The following is a 14,881-nucleotide window of genomic DNA, read 5'->3' on the forward strand; positions in this document are numbered from 1 at the left end:
CCACAGAGCCCGAGAACTCGATGGCATAGTACCGTGTGGTCTGGAGATATGAGAGAACTCTGTTCGCATACCGCAGGTGCTCTGGTGAAGGGTTCATAGCGAATTGGCTTAACTGGCTAGCTGCATAGGAGACATCTGGTCTTGTTACTACTGCCGCATACAGAACTGATCCTACCTTTTCTTGCATCTCTGTGATCTGTTGTATAGTGGCCTGTCCTTCGAAAGGTTGGGGACGGTACGACGGAATGAGAGGAGTTGTCGTTCTCATTGATTTGTCGATCCCGAACTTGTTACAAAGTTTGTCGATATATCCATCCTGGCAGATCCAGAGCTTCTTGGCCTTGGTATCTCGAAGGATCCTGATGTTGAGGAAGGTGATTGCTTCTCCCAAATCCTTAATCCCGTATTTGCCGTTTACTGCTGCTTTGAATTCGTTGACTTGTTGGAGGTAGTCAGATTGTGCGATGATGAGAAGATCATCGACGTAAAGAAACAAGACAAGATGAGTCTCGTTGTTAATGAGAATGCATGGTTCATCTGGGCATTGTTCAAATCCCAGGTCTTTGAGGAACCGTACAAGTTCATGGTACCACAGTTTTGGTGACTTGCGCAGACCATAGAGCGCTTTGAGCAGTCTCCAGACCTTTCCTGATTGACCATATCCCGGTGGGCATGTGGTGTAGACCTCCTCGTCCATTTCAGCGTTGACGAAGGCGTTCTTGAAGTCAACTTGGTGACATATCAGCCCAAACGCACAGACGAGAGCCATCAGAATCCGGAAGCTTCGATAAGCACCGGTTGCTGCGTAGATATCTTCACCAGAATGGTGCTGAAGATCACCTCTGACACAGATGCGGGCTTTGTGACGAATGAGATGTCCTGTATCATCCAGTTTGTAGGTAAAGACCCATTTGAGCGGCAGTATCTGTTTGCCTTCTGGACAATCAACTAGTTGAAAGGATTTCTTCTCCTTGAGTGAGTTGATCTCGGCGCCTGCAGCTCGTTTGAAGCCTTCTCTCTCAGGGTGCCGTTTTAGTTGATGCCAGAATTCAGGTGGTGGTAGCAGGTCCCTCCGATGGATTCGGATTGACCGTGCAGCTGCGAAGGCGTGGGCGATCTGATGTCCCAGCTTCGCGCGTTCCAGTCGTAGAGCGTATGCCTGTCTTCGTGCTCGCTTCTGAACTCGATGTAGGGTGGAGCGCGGTTTGAGTGTTTCGATTGCATCCTGACCTTTCTGAGACAGTTTGATGTTTCTCCCAGAAGTTGTCCGAAGGTTCTGGAGCACCTCGGCGTCCGTTGTTCCTTCCTTTCTGGGCGCCTCTTCTCCTGCCATATTTGTCCGAGGATGCGATGATGCTTGATGGAGAGCTGCTTGATTCGGGGGCCGCAACACGTCTGGCTGTTCAACCTGTATTTCCCCTGCTGTTGCTCGTTCAGGTGAGCTTTGTGGTGTGAGAAGCAACCCTAGTGGAGGTGGCTCTACTTCTGTTTGGATCGAAACAGGAACTGATGTTGCTATATCCTCCGTGATAGGCAATGGCTCAACATCTTCTTCGTCCAGATCAACTTCGTTGACCGTAATGGCGAGAGCCTGTCCTGATTCAGGACGAGTTGTGGCAAGCTGTGGATCGTACATGACTTTCTCGTCAATTTGAACATCACGAGATACAATAACACGATCGAGGTGTGGAATCCAAACTTTGTGGATATTAGTTGCGTCGAATCCGACAAGCCATCCCGTGAGCGCGTTTTCTTGTAGTTTCGCTCTGGCCGGACGAGCTTTCTTGTTCTTGATCAATACATAGGCGAGAGAGCCAATGATTTTGAGATGTGAGAGGTTCGGCTTTCTGCCATGAACCATCTCAAACGGAGTTTGCCATTGTTTTCGTTGAACCGGGATGCGATTGAGGAGGCGGGTAGCATGAGCAACGATGTAGGGCCAGAGTTTCTGAGGTAGATTTCCCTGTATTCGAAGCTTGCGAGCGATAGTCATGATCACCCCCCCAGAACGTTCGGCAGGACCGTTCTGATCTGGCGTATCTGGTGGAGATGGATTGAAGATGATTCCTTTCATTGTAATGAAATGCTTCCATTTCTTACCCAGACCTTTCTCGCCATCTGATCGGATGTACCGCGTAGTGAAACCCCAGTTGTCGTTTGTAATGGCGAGAAACTCTTGCGTAGCCGACAGGAGTTCCTCTTGAGCCTTGTTCGGGAGATTGAAGGATACGTGGTAAGCCGAGTGGTCGCAATAAAAGTGAGCGACCCAGGAGTCGGCGTTGAAGGCTTCCTCCATATCGACAAGGTCGAGATGTATCCTTTCAAAAGGGTAGGTTCCCCTCCAGGTTGGTACACGTGAGATTTGCTGGTGCGCCTGTCCGAGTTGGCATTCGGGACAAAGCTCAGATTTTCGTTCAAAGTCGTGAGTGCCAAGTGCGACTCCTTCGACTACTTGAGGCACGTGTTCGAGAGCTTCCTTACGGATATGGCCAAGCCTTGCGTGCCAGATATCCATAGATGCTATTGCCACTTGAGGTGTTCTCGACTTGGTCGCCATTGCAAATGACTTCACAGCCTCTTGGTGCGACTTTGCCTTGAAGACAGCGTCCTTCATGCAAGGTTCGACCACTCGGAAAGCACCATACTTTGTTGCCTTGAAGGCATTTGATCCATCCGAATTGTTGAATGTTGGAGGGTTCACCCTCAACTTCAGGATTAAGGTTCAGGATTAAAGGTTTGACGCCCTAAACTTAGATCGTAGGACTTTCATCTAGGACTTTCTAGGACTCAAGTCCTAGAAGGAACCAGTCAAAGATATAAGGTCTCAATGGTCCTTCGATTGCGAAAGAATCAAGAAATATACACGATTCACCTTAATATCTGACAATTAAGAGTCTCATTGCCTCAACCATTTTTATTTTTATTTTTCAATACCTTGAAGAACCCTCTTTCTCATACATAATGTCCCTATCCAAGCCCCAAAAGGAAGGTCTTACGGCTACCCTCTCTAAGCCTGAGGACTTCCTCAACTGGGAGCATGAATTCCTCCTTCAGGCCCATCGTCTTGGTCTTCAGCAGCACCTCAAAAGCAAGACATTCCTCGGAGACGAACCAGCTATCCCGGATATAAGAAAACGCAGATATACGAAGACCGCTACAGCCCAACGAACAATCCGGTCTCATACTGCCGAATCTCAAGACGGCGCCCCAGACGACATTCAGGAAACGGCAAATGGAACATGGTCTATCTCTGACCTTACAGACCAAGGCCAGAAGATCTTCCAGCAGGATTTAACCTTTTATCAGCTACAAGAGAAGGTTTTCGAAAAACAGAAAAACGCTCTTGGAACCCTTCAGGACTGGGTTATCCGTACGGTCTCCCCAAGCTTGATTCAAACCTGCTGTCAGTCACACGAATCAATATACGAATGGCACTGGAACCTTCGTGCCCGGTGTGGAAGGACCGAGGAAGATGAAACGAAGGATGCCAGAAATAGGTATCTTACATTACTAAGAACTGCCCCAAAGACGGTCAGCCAAGCAGCATTCAAGTGGCTAGATCAATGGGAAGAGGCAATGGCGAAAGGGCGACAACGAGAGGTCCCTGAAACGCTCCACAACAGTGCATGGGCCTGGGACTTCTTCAGTGTCACCACACACATCTTGCCCAGCTGGACTGCCTCATACAAAATCTCTTCAAAGACTCTATTGCAAAATAGGGCCCTCTCATACCGAGATGTAGGGAACGCCTTCCGAAATGAGCTCCAAGATGCAGAAGCCACGAAGGGCCGAGTGGCCCGCGGTGCGTTTTCTGCGAGCTATGCTGGGGAGGACCCCCAGGATGATGAAGGGGACGCCCGCATCATTGAAGGCCAGTACCCATTTTCGAAGAAGGGAGAAAGAAAACGCCAGAGGTCTCCTGAGAAGAGACAGGAATGCCCGGCGTGTGGGTTATCCCACGAACTTGCGAAATGCTTCTATGTCTTTCCAAATCAGGCATGGAAGGGATTCAAGCCCCGAGAGAAGATCCAAAAGAAGGTGAAAGAAGCTCTCGAGGAAGACTCAGACCTGGAGGCCAAGGTAAAAGCCCTCACTCGGAAGAAGGCCAGGACCACAAAAGACAGAACCTTGATGCAGCCAACAAAGGAAGAAAACTCAGACCAATGACTGTACGGCCGACCAGTCGCCGAAATCAAGACCGCCTTTGCAGCCCAAAGGGATAACTATCCCTTACGGAACTCCGTGATCCTCGACCCCGGAGCTACTATCTCAATCACAAACAGTGCCAACAGACTAGCGAGATTCCAGCAGGCTATTCCAGGCGACTTCATCTGGGCAGGAGACCGAAAACTACCCATCTTAGGCTACGGAACCATGACCATCAGGCTCACAGGAACTCGAGTCCTAATGCTTGAAGATGTAGCCTATTGCCCTCGGCTCCTTACGACCCTAGTCTCCCTACGTCAACTACGAAAGAAAGGCTTCTATTGGGATAATAGGCGTAACCCAACGACCCTCCGACGACTCGACCGAACGATTGCATGCACAATCCATGACCTATACGGCCAGTATGTCGTCGAATACCAGTCAGAAAGCTTCCCAAAAGCAGCCTTTGCAGCCCACAGATTCAGCTCTCACACAAAGAGAGCCCCTTTGACGGGAGAAGCTATCCGATGGCACAGTCGCCTAGGGCACCCGGGACCACAAGCTCTGGAACATCTTATCTCGGCCTCTCAAGGGGTGCGAATACGAGGACCAGCCACTGTTGAATGCGACGCCTGTGGCATATCGAAGATCAAGAGACAAATCAGACGAGCCCCAAGACAATCCGATCAGAAGGCCGGCGAGCGTATCGCTATTGACTTCCATGACTACCAAGAAGGCATAGGCGGCTATACCTCACAGATGTTGTTAACCTGCCGAGCTACGGGTTACATCTGGGATTACTACCTCACAGCCCGGACGACAGAAGCTGTTATCACCGCTTTCAAATCCTTCCTAAGTCATCTGGAAGTCCAACACGGCCTCAAGGTCAAAGTCATCGAATGCGATAACGAGATCACGGAGATCAAGCCGAAAATCGGAGACTTCCTGAGGAATAGAGCTATCATCATCGAGCCCTCGGCCCCATACACACAAGCCCAGAATGGGGGTGCCGAACGCTCAGGGGGTGTAGTCAAGGACAAGGAAAGGGCTATGCGAACAGGCGCAAAGCTTCCTCACCAGCTGTGGCCAGAAATTGGAAGGACAGCAGTTTATCTGTACAACCGAACGCCGAACTACGCATCAGGCTGGAAAACGCCATATGATCAACTGCATACAGCATCAGCCAAAGCAGCAGGGATTCCACAGCCGAAGAAACAGCCGGATCAAACACACCTACGGGCATTTGGCTGCAAGGCCTATGCAATGACCTCAGATGCCCAGCAGAAGGTCAATCGCAAGATGCGGCTTAAGCCCAAAGGTTGGATCGGCTTCCTAGTGGGATATAGGTCCTCAAATATCTATAGGATCTGGATCCCCACGATCAACCGGATAGTCAATACTCGAGACGTCATATTTAATGAAGACGAAGGCTGCAACGGAGACTGGGAAAGCTTCAAAGATGAACTACTCGAAGCTGACCTAGAAGAAGTTGCCAAGTTCGTACAAGGATCCTCCCTGCCGGAACAAGACGACAACGAACAAGCCGAACAGGTTGAAGACTGTATTGAAGTGGTCCTTCCAACAACCACCCTAGCAGACGAAAGCAGCCCTATTACAGACGAAACAGAAGACTGCATCGTGGCGACTGCCCTAGAAAACGGCCTTAAACAGTCAGAAGACTCTGATATCCTTCTAACACCTCCAGTCACACCACTGTCAGCGCTACTAGCGCACAGCTCCAGGGTCTTATCAGACGAAGGAAACAAAACAGTCTCGTGGCAAGCAGCCTTCCTAGCCGGAACAAAGTCCCCTCTCCAGACCTCAATTGAACGGAAGCTCCGACAAGGGGTGAAAATGCATCGAAACTCTCTACCGCCGCCCCCGACGAAACATCAAGACCTAAAGCATCACCCTTTTGGAATGCTCTTTCAAGAGGCTGAAGAAAGCCACCTTCAGAGTCACAAGGAAATGAGGTCCTGGACTGAGATTCGAAAGAAAGACGCTTGCGCCGTTGACCAACAAGTCCTTGGCTGTATGTGGGTATACGTTTACAAGTTCGATAAACACGGCCGATTTCAGAAATGCAAGGCACGGCTAGTGGTCAGAGGAGACCAACAAGCTAAGGGAAGGTTGCAAGAAACATATGCAGCTACCCTAGCCGGAAGGTCTTTCCGGACCCTGATAGCCATTGCGGCCAGATTTGACCTAGAGATGGTCCAATACGATGTGGTCAACGCCTTCGTAAACGCCCCAATTGACCAGGATATTTTCATGCACATGGCCCCGGGGTATAAGAAAACAGCAACTATCCTGAAGCTCAACAAGGCCCTGTACGGACTACGAGCCTCTCCCTTGCTATGGCAGAAAGAACTCTCGAAGACCCTCCTAGAGTTAGGCTACACACAGATTCCTCACGAACCTTGTTGTTTCAAGAAGGAAGGAGTCCTCTTCTTCTTTTACGTTGACGATGTTATCATCGCTTACAGGAAGGCCCGGAAAGACAAGGCCGATGAATTGACTAGACAGCTTGGATCAAAATACAAACTAACAGGCGGAGACCCCGTGCAATGGTTCCTAGGAATGGAAGTCATACGGGACCGACCTGCAAGGAAGATTTGGCTATCTCAAACAGCCTACATTGACAAAATCGCAAATCTAGCTAACAAGGGAACATCTACAGTACCAATGACTCAAACAGAGCTACGACCTCAAACAGGACTAGCAACCCCGGCAGAACTTCAACGATATCAACGTAAAGTCGGCTCGATCCTCTATATCGCCGTTAACACCCGGCCTGACATAGCTTTCGCCGCCTCCAGGCTGGCCCGATTTCTTGTCAACCCTGGCCAAGAACACCAAGACGCCGCCGACCGCGTTATCCACTACCTCTCACACACAAGGCACCGAGCCCTACGATTCGGAGGGCCCGGAGGTCTTACAGTTGCTAGTGACGCTTCTTTTGCCGATAACACCCTTGATCGGAAAAGCTCCCAAGCGTACACTATCCGACTATTCGACGGGTTGATCGGCTGGAGAGCTAGCAAGCAGGACACAGTCACCACATCCACAACAGAGGCAGAGCTCCTAGCCCTGGCACAGGCTGCTAAGGAATCCCTCTATGTGAGTCGGCTGTTGAAAGAGCTTACAGTTCAGATGGATGATCCGACTATCCGTATCGACTGCGACAATACTCAAACTATCAACCTTGTGACCGCCGAAATCGCTACTTTGAAGACTAAGTTGCGGCACGTGGATATTCACAACCACTGGCTGAGACAGGAGGTCCAAGAAGGGAGAATTCAAGTCAAATACACCAAATCAACGGATATGATCGCAGACGGATTAACAAAGGCCCTGCCGGCAGGCAGATGGAACCGCTTCCTCTATCAACTTGGCCTGGAAGATATTCAGGAAAGACAGCAGCAGAGCCGGAAGCAAGAAGGAATAGAAGCAAGGCTCCAGAGGATAGAAGACTGCCTAGGAAATGCAGGCTCAACTGGGACCTATTGAGCCTGAGGGGGTGTGTTGAATGTTGGAGGGTTCACCCTCAACTTCAGGATTAAGGTTCAGGATTAAAGTTTGACGCCCTAAACTTAGATCGTAGGACTTTCATCTCGGACTTTCTAGGACTCAAGTCCTAGAAGGAACCAGTCAAAGATATAAGGTCTCAATGGTCCTTCGATTGCGAAAGGATCAAGAAATATACACGATTCACCTTAATATCTGACAAAAAGGAGGGGAAAGAAGTTAGCTACAACAAGCAAACAAACTCAATAAAGATTAATACAACAGGCTTAGTTGGTTTGGTAGTAGCTGACTGCAAGGCGTAATAATAACTTAGAAAGCATAGGGTAGCTGTTGTTGACGGGGAATGTACACCGCTAAGCGCAACTAACGGATATCGGCTTAGCCCAGGCCCGACTAACCGTTATATCTTATACTGAAATTTCGCTTTGACCACCAAGGTATTCAACAGGTCGTAAAACAGGAATGTGATTCGCTATATTTTATGCTTGTTAACAAGGGGCCGTTGATATTGCAGTTCAGTTCCTAAAACACAGCATCATTTCAAAGCAATGAGAATACCTAAATAATGTCCAAGCCTTAGAATCAACAACTACTCAATTAGTCTAATGTCAATCGCTAAAGTATGTTCTTAACCTTAGCACTTAACACTTAGACAGCAGAAAAGGGCATACAAACTGCGAAAGTTATTCAAGATCGAGCCAAGCATTATTTGAACTTGGGAAACGGAAAAGTCTGGAGGTTTTAGCGGTTCAAGGACAAGTTATCACAACTTGTCGAACCACGAACACCCGTGAAGCCAAGCTCGAGATCATCGAGCCCTGGCAAATCAAATGTTGTACTATCTTGTAACCTCCGTGGCAGTAGGATTCACGCCTTGGATCTGTGTATTACACTCGACTATAGAACAGTCTCCGGGCTAAGTACAAGTTGTCATTGCTCTTATGCAGTAGGACCCCTCTCAGGCAGGCCACGTAAGTATTACGGTCTCGCTTTGCCATGTTTTCTACTGCTATCACCCCGTACCAATCGACATGGACAGTTACGGATCGCCCGTCGATGGATGTTAACCCCCGCTTCACCTATGACGTCGCAAAGTGACCGAGATTGATGACTACATTATTTCGTCGTGGAGATATACCGACACACACCAGATCGATCAAGATTCTCTTACATGCAAAGCTCTCACGTGTCAGTGCTTGGGCAGGCCAGTGTCGAATGCCTTGTGATTCTTCTGATTCTGCCTATCTTCGCGTTGCCGGCCCGATTTCTTAGGATTCTGTATATCGGTGAACTATGTCTGACGCTTCTGGCTTAAGAAAATGAGCTAATACTTCCATCACATTACCGTATAAGCCGACTGAGATGACGACCTGCCAAAGTCGTGAGGCTTACAAAATATCGCCTTCCGCCTCTACACCCACAATACCATCCTGAAGCAACCAAGAGACAGAGGCTTTAGGATCGATCGGCTCAACCAGAAGCACTCGGTACAAAGTCCCAGGCAAAATATTCCATGCTCAAGCCCAACCAATCCGCATCGCTTCCATCGCCTCCATCGCCTCCATCGCCTCCATCTTCGCGGCCGTCCTACGCGCAATGTATACTTGGAGTAAGCGAACATTCGACCAAGTTGAAAGACGAAATACTCTTACTTCGCAGCCACACGAAACTGTTGAGTCATGTCAGTTTGAACGGCTCCCAACTGGTAAAACTACTGAGTACTTTATACTCTTAGCTATCATTGAGCCAGCGGAGGTGACTTCAGGCTCAATATCTATAAGATACGTGCCATCAGATGAGGAACAATATGAATGCCTATAATATTTGGGCCTCGATGTTGTTGGTAACTGATGTGTTTTTCTCAGGACGTTTACAGGTAACAATGTAGTGGCTACTCTAACTACCGAGCTATTACATCTCCCTGGATCAGGATCGATTCGACAATACAACCACAGCCATAAAGTGTATTGGAAAACCAGCGTGGAAAGATTCTATTAGCCGCGACCTAAATACCATCGAAATGCAAGTCGTGATGTTGGATGCCGATAACCTCAGGGAAGAACAAGACTCCGGCCCCTACATCGGTAGGCCTTTGGGAACATAACGTAGTCAGAAGCAATGACTTCATCAGCGGAATAATACGGCGGGCAACCTTGAACTGTTTTCTTGCCATCAGGCATTCCAGCCAGGAGTTCTTCGGGCCGCTGCATCCAGTAGACGCGTGCATAGACGTGATGCTCATCGGAAACACGAATCTCGAGGATGCGTGCGACCCAGTCATCATTGCTCTTCTTTTATATGCCCTTGCCATCACCTTGAACCTTTCGTTGTTCAATGGCTAGGTCGTTGAAAACATGCACGAAACCTGCGCTACCATATTTAACACCGCTGATGGCCAAGGGTCAGACATAAGCCTCTAATAGCTTAGCACGACGCTGAGATCTCACCGGATACTTCCGAATGAATATTATTGCCCATCATATCTTGCCATCGTTTTCCCGGCTCGGGGGTGTATTATAGGTCCATGGTGCCGCACATTCGTGATGATAATTCGACAAAAGAAACAAAAGCGATGCGTAATGAGATGCAGCGTTATGGCCCCTGTGAGGCGTATTCAGCATAGCGTATGTTTTGACGGCCAGCGAACGGCCATTAGCTCTAGAAGACGTACGTCAAGAACTCAATAAAAGGTCACGCAGGGGTCATGTATCGTTCAGGAGATAAACGTTCTTTGCGCCTAGGGCACTTGCGGATCAAGTATCAAAATTCCCTCATCAGTCTCGTCCTCAGCTACTATCTGAGCCGATCGTCGTCGCAGTCCGCATCATTGTAAAACTTCAGCCCGAAGCAATCCATGAATTCTTAGAATTGCCGTAAGTGGCTAGCATTGAAGCCAATTTTGAAGAGCAAGAAAAAGGTTGACAATTAGAGGGCCCCAGGATCGAAGTCAGGGGATCTTTTGATATTAGTGCCACCATATCAGGCCATGAGACACGGATAGAGCATACCTCGGATGGCTTGAACGGAGAAGAACCGACCTTGGGTCCGTTAGGCGGGCCGCGGAGCCGAACTTCAAAACGGCTGGCCGCTTTGAGGCTTGAAGCAGGTTACTGGACGACCATCAGAGTTCCGTATAAAGTTATCGGAGCCTAAAGCTGACGCCCGAGGTGAGACGAGCGTGAGTGAGTCAAAGGTATACTCTACTTCACCCAATTTGAAAAGTGGCCTTCCTTAGACCACGAAAATACATGCGAGCGTCAGCGAGATTGTATGTGCAACACAGGTACCCCTTCATTTGGGTCCCATAGGGTCCCAAGGCCTCGAAGATCTCGAGTAGTGACATACATCACCCCATACCGAATCGTAGCGGAGGGATGAAGTCGCCCCTTAACAGAATTTCATTGTGGATAAGTTGACAGAATGGGGTTTGAGGGCGGTTGAATTGAGGTTTTGGGTATACAGAGATGTATGAAGATGTTAGGGCGATGCTGATGAAGAAAGAAGTTGGAGGAGAGTTGGAAACGGGGAAGACGACCCTTAAGTACTTTGTTAGGCAAGACAACCTCACTAACCACATGAGAGTATGAGTCTCCTGGTCTTTGGCATGGTCAGCTGAAATGTGTTTCATTATGTGAAAGTGAACCCACCAATAATATAAAAACATACGCATTGGATGTCAACGGTAGTGCAAGGTCAGATGACAGTGACCAAGGCCATCGGGCTGTCCCCTCGTTGTGAAGTTTCATTTCAGCAATCTATTGAGAAGGGTTGATGGCGACGGATTGAAAACATTTTGTACCAAGTTGGGAGCTGTTCAGTAACTTGAAATCAGGGGAGACTTTAATAGCAGTCACTCAAGTCCTGTCAAGACATCAATACCCAGTTTACCAGCGCTTTAAGAAGTCTCCAGGATTCCAACACATCAGTGATGTCAAACCCACATTTACAAGTCGTAGTTCTAAAATTCTAGATAGCTTTTGGGTGTAGTGGGTACTCGAATCGTTACTTGAGCAGCTCTCGTTGGAGAGCGTGGTCGAAGTCATATAGATCAGATGGTTTGACGAGTTGGTTGAATGAGCTGGTTTGACGAGCTAGTTCGGCAAGCTGGTTCGGCGATCAAGTTTGACGAGTTGGTTCAATGAGTTGGTTATTTCTCACATTCCTTAGACCCTACAACTTCCTTTGACTATTGACTACTCGCTTCGTGGGCCTGCCATACCAGCTGCAGACCGGTGAGGCTGCTAGATACATCCCCGGGGAGCGGTTCATACCCGTCTGCCCTGACAATGCTGTCGTTCCGATTCTAAGCAGTTGTGTCGCACTGAGCGTGCTTAAAGGGTTAGAGTGAATATGATGAGCAGCAGCAAATGTGGTGATTGATTGTTCTTCTGTGTGGGGTATTCCATCCCACAGGTTCTACTTTAAATCACCCAGCTTGATTACTAAGGGCTGTTGTTCCTGAGGATCATTGAGACCATGCCCGGCCTGCGACAAGTTGCCATCCCGACCAGCCATGGATGCATTCCGTTCTCTCGTACCCTGCAACTACTTCCTTTCCTCCAACCGGCATTGCGTACCTTGCATTCGCAGGAGTCTAGAGAGAACGCCCAAAAGGTCACGCACGCTCCTGTATCCGTCCTTTACTTCGAACGAGACTCATGGTCTTTAAACTTTTCTCATCTCTGTTTGACCTGTTCCTCCTTGGTGTTGCTACAAATACACCACACAGAAAAATCATCAGGAGTTCCTGGCCAGCGAATTCATCAACTTCGTATTCTTGAAGTTTCGTTGTGGGGGTGATAGTACCAGGTTTGCATTAGGCTGATCGGAAGGACGTTCTAAGATTAGCGGCTGAGGATACAGGGCTGGGAGGGGGGAACAGGGATCTGTCGCTGATCTCCATAACCAACAACGAACTTCCTTGCTTTTTTCCCTCGCTTAAGTGACACCTGTTTTTCTGCCCTCGCCTACCGACACCTGTTTTCTGTCCTCGCCTACCGACATCTCTTTTCTCCCCTCGCCCAACCGACCGATTTTCCTCCCTTCGCCCAACAGATACCGGTTTTTCTCCCTCACTAATGCTCGTTGAAAAGCGATCATTTGAGTGGCATGCATTCGCGTACTTTGTGACATATTGTGTGACCCTAACCTAGCTTGTTTGCAGAAGGCACTTGTCTCACTTGTTAAACTGACGGCGCAAATTCCCTCATACCCTGTAATTCCGGCTAATCATCGAATATGACGTCACGATAAGCCATGACCGCGGTAGTCATGAAAAGATTACCCTACACTGCCCGTCTTCTTTCTTTGAACACAACTATTTTTCCTCGCATCCGTTATGAGCGCTTCGCTAGGGCAGAGAATTTTGGGCGCCAAAATGGAAGTAAGTATAGTGGTGGTGTTTATGGGACTCTAACAGTTGCCAGGAGGAACTTCATCACACGTGTTCCCAATGGCAGCGCGACGCGACGAGAGCCATGGTGTCCAGGCCTTCCATATAGTAACTCAGCACCTTCACGAGTTTTTCGATGCACAACTCTTCTCCATCCATCCTCATACACCCCGCATTCGAGTCTTTGTTCCATATGATGCCTTGACAGAATTTAAAGGCAAAAGAGCTTCAGTACAGACAACCATCGATTGAAAGGCCCTACGCCATCACTACGACATGTCATGCATCGAAAATAAGACCGCTGATCGACCCATCCCGGATGCGATTTGGCCTTCCATAAGTAGGATGACCTGTGGTACGACAACACCAGTTACCGCAAAGACTGATTTACCTGCAACACCGACCTCGGGTGAGTCGGGCAACAGGATGGTGGGTGGCCCATCTGAGAGACGGCGATGGAACCATTCCGACCAAAGCCGTCAAAGGAGACATTTCGATGTAAAGCAATCGCCTGCATGAATCGGCGATGGCAGAGGGGATGGATGAAAGAGGGCGAAAACGTAAATGACAGTCTGACGACAAGATTCATTTGCAAGATAAGTGGCTGCAGCCGGATTCGCCGAATTAACCGGATTTTCTGGAAGTGTCTTGACCAGAAACTGGAAAAGATTAAGGGAAATGGTTCATTTAATGCAGGATTGGGAGCCACGGTTGGTCAATAGCATGGTCGTAATGATCACGAAGCAAAAGTTCGACGTAAGATGAAGCTAGTTGCCGGGTTACATGTCGGTAGAGACCTAGCTTCGTTACGGTTGATTTGATGTTGGTTTGGTGGGATGGAGAGGGCTTCGTCGACAACTGGTACCCTATCTTGGTCTGGCATCAGCGAGGCTGATGTCTTGAACTCTAGCTTCGGTAACTGAGCTATCATCTCAATCAGCTAAGTATAGAGGTGTTTTCGTCGCATGGACGTATCGTTCGCTAACGTTTGTAGATCGAGGGGCTGGCCGATTATGAAGTCGAGAATGAGATAAGCTTATGGCGTGGGCTGTCGCGAAGTAGGCTCTCATCCCGTCCGTATACGTGGAAGAGGTACTGTTGTCTTGCTTTCGAGTCCCGGTCATCCCACCTACGTCGGCCATCGTACGACAGCGGTTTACCATGACTGTTACCGCATGGTGATAGTGTCACGCTGGAGCTTGGTCCAGACGTCATGTAGTACGGGTTCGACTAGAGTCCGCTCATATAGAGCTACTTTGAAAAATACAAATGCAAAAAATGCAACGGAAAACACCGAAGACATCCCACTGGGAAAGCCTAGTTTCTGGATTTTTGGCCATGGTACGCAGGACACGGAGACGTTGATAACAACTCTTATCAGTTAAGGTGTATTATTTCTGTATTTTCTATTATAACCCAAAATACATATATCTTTTAACACTTAGAAGGTTTCAAACAACAAGCCATTCAGATATATACGCTCCCGTGCCCTCCAGCGCTGCCCTCAAATCAAACAAATCAAATCCGGGGTCATATTTGAGATATTTGATAACTCTCAAGACTGGATTTGTTGTTTGAAATATTTATTCAAATATTTCAAATATTTCAAATCTGACTCTCTATGCTTCCATGCTAACATCTCCAATCTCTTAGATATCCAAACCTTTCCAAAATGGCGCTCGATCTTTTGTTACTTTCTGCGATATCTGCTGAGCTAGAACGTCTCTTCTCCGATACAAAAATAACCCTCCAAGATCGCAGGAACAGGTTAGGGATTGATATAATCGAAGCAATTGCTTACATAAAGTCCTGAAT

The 14,881-nt window shown here is 48.3% G+C and overlaps 2 protein-coding genes across 6 annotated transcripts; one reads left to right on the plus strand and one right to left on the minus strand.

Moving 5' to 3' along the window:
• Positions 1–9,470: 9,470 nt before the first annotated feature.
• On the minus strand, positions 9,471–11,238 carry FOXG_22907 (uncharacterized protein). Of its 5 annotated transcripts, XM_018403332.1 has the most exons (5): positions 10,835–11,168; positions 10,683–10,784; positions 10,346–10,630; positions 10,122–10,275; positions 9,487–10,062 (listed from the first exon to the last, which is right to left on the minus strand). In XM_018403332.1, the coding sequence occupies exon 5, from the start codon at positions 9,983–9,985 to the stop codon at positions 9,680–9,682; it is 306 nt and encodes a 101-aa protein (XP_018258761.1). In that variant the 5' UTR covers positions 9,986–10,062; positions 10,122–10,275; positions 10,346–10,630; positions 10,683–10,784; positions 10,835–11,168; the 3' UTR covers positions 9,487–9,679. The 5 variants fall into 5 exon arrangements, with proteins under 5 accessions (XP_018258757.1, XP_018258760.1, XP_018258758.1 ...); XM_018403331.1 differs by having other exon boundaries at positions 9,485–10,275; positions 10,683–11,238; XM_018403329.1 differs by having other exon boundaries at positions 9,485–10,630; positions 10,835–11,228.
• A 1,344-nt stretch (positions 11,239–12,582) lies between these two features.
• Positions 12,583–14,536, plus strand: FOXG_22908 (uncharacterized protein). The gene is made up of 2 exons (XM_018403333.1): positions 12,583–14,010; positions 14,061–14,536. Exon 1 carries the CDS (start codon positions 12,931–12,933, stop codon positions 13,261–13,263), a length of 333 nt encoding a protein of 110 aa, XP_018258762.1. The 5' UTR covers positions 12,583–12,930; the 3' UTR covers positions 13,264–14,010; positions 14,061–14,536.
• Positions 14,537–14,881: the final 345 nt, after the last annotated feature.

This window comes from Fusarium oxysporum, genomic scaffold (assembly GCF_000149955.1).
Source record: "Fusarium oxysporum f. sp. lycopersici 4287 supercont2.64 genomic scaffold, whole genome shotgun sequence".
NCBI lineage: Eukaryota > Fungi > Ascomycota > Sordariomycetes > Hypocreales > Nectriaceae > Fusarium > Fusarium oxysporum.

Excerpts from the sequence above, each read along its gene's own strand:
- FOXG_22908 (XM_018403333.1), top strand. The coding sequence starts at position 12,931 with ATGACCGCGGTAGTCATGAAAAGATTACCCTACACTGCCCGTCTTCTT.
- FOXG_22907 (XM_018403328.1), bottom strand. The coding sequence starts at position 9,985 with ATGGCAAGGGCATATAAAAGAAGAGCAATGATGACTGGGTCGCACGCA.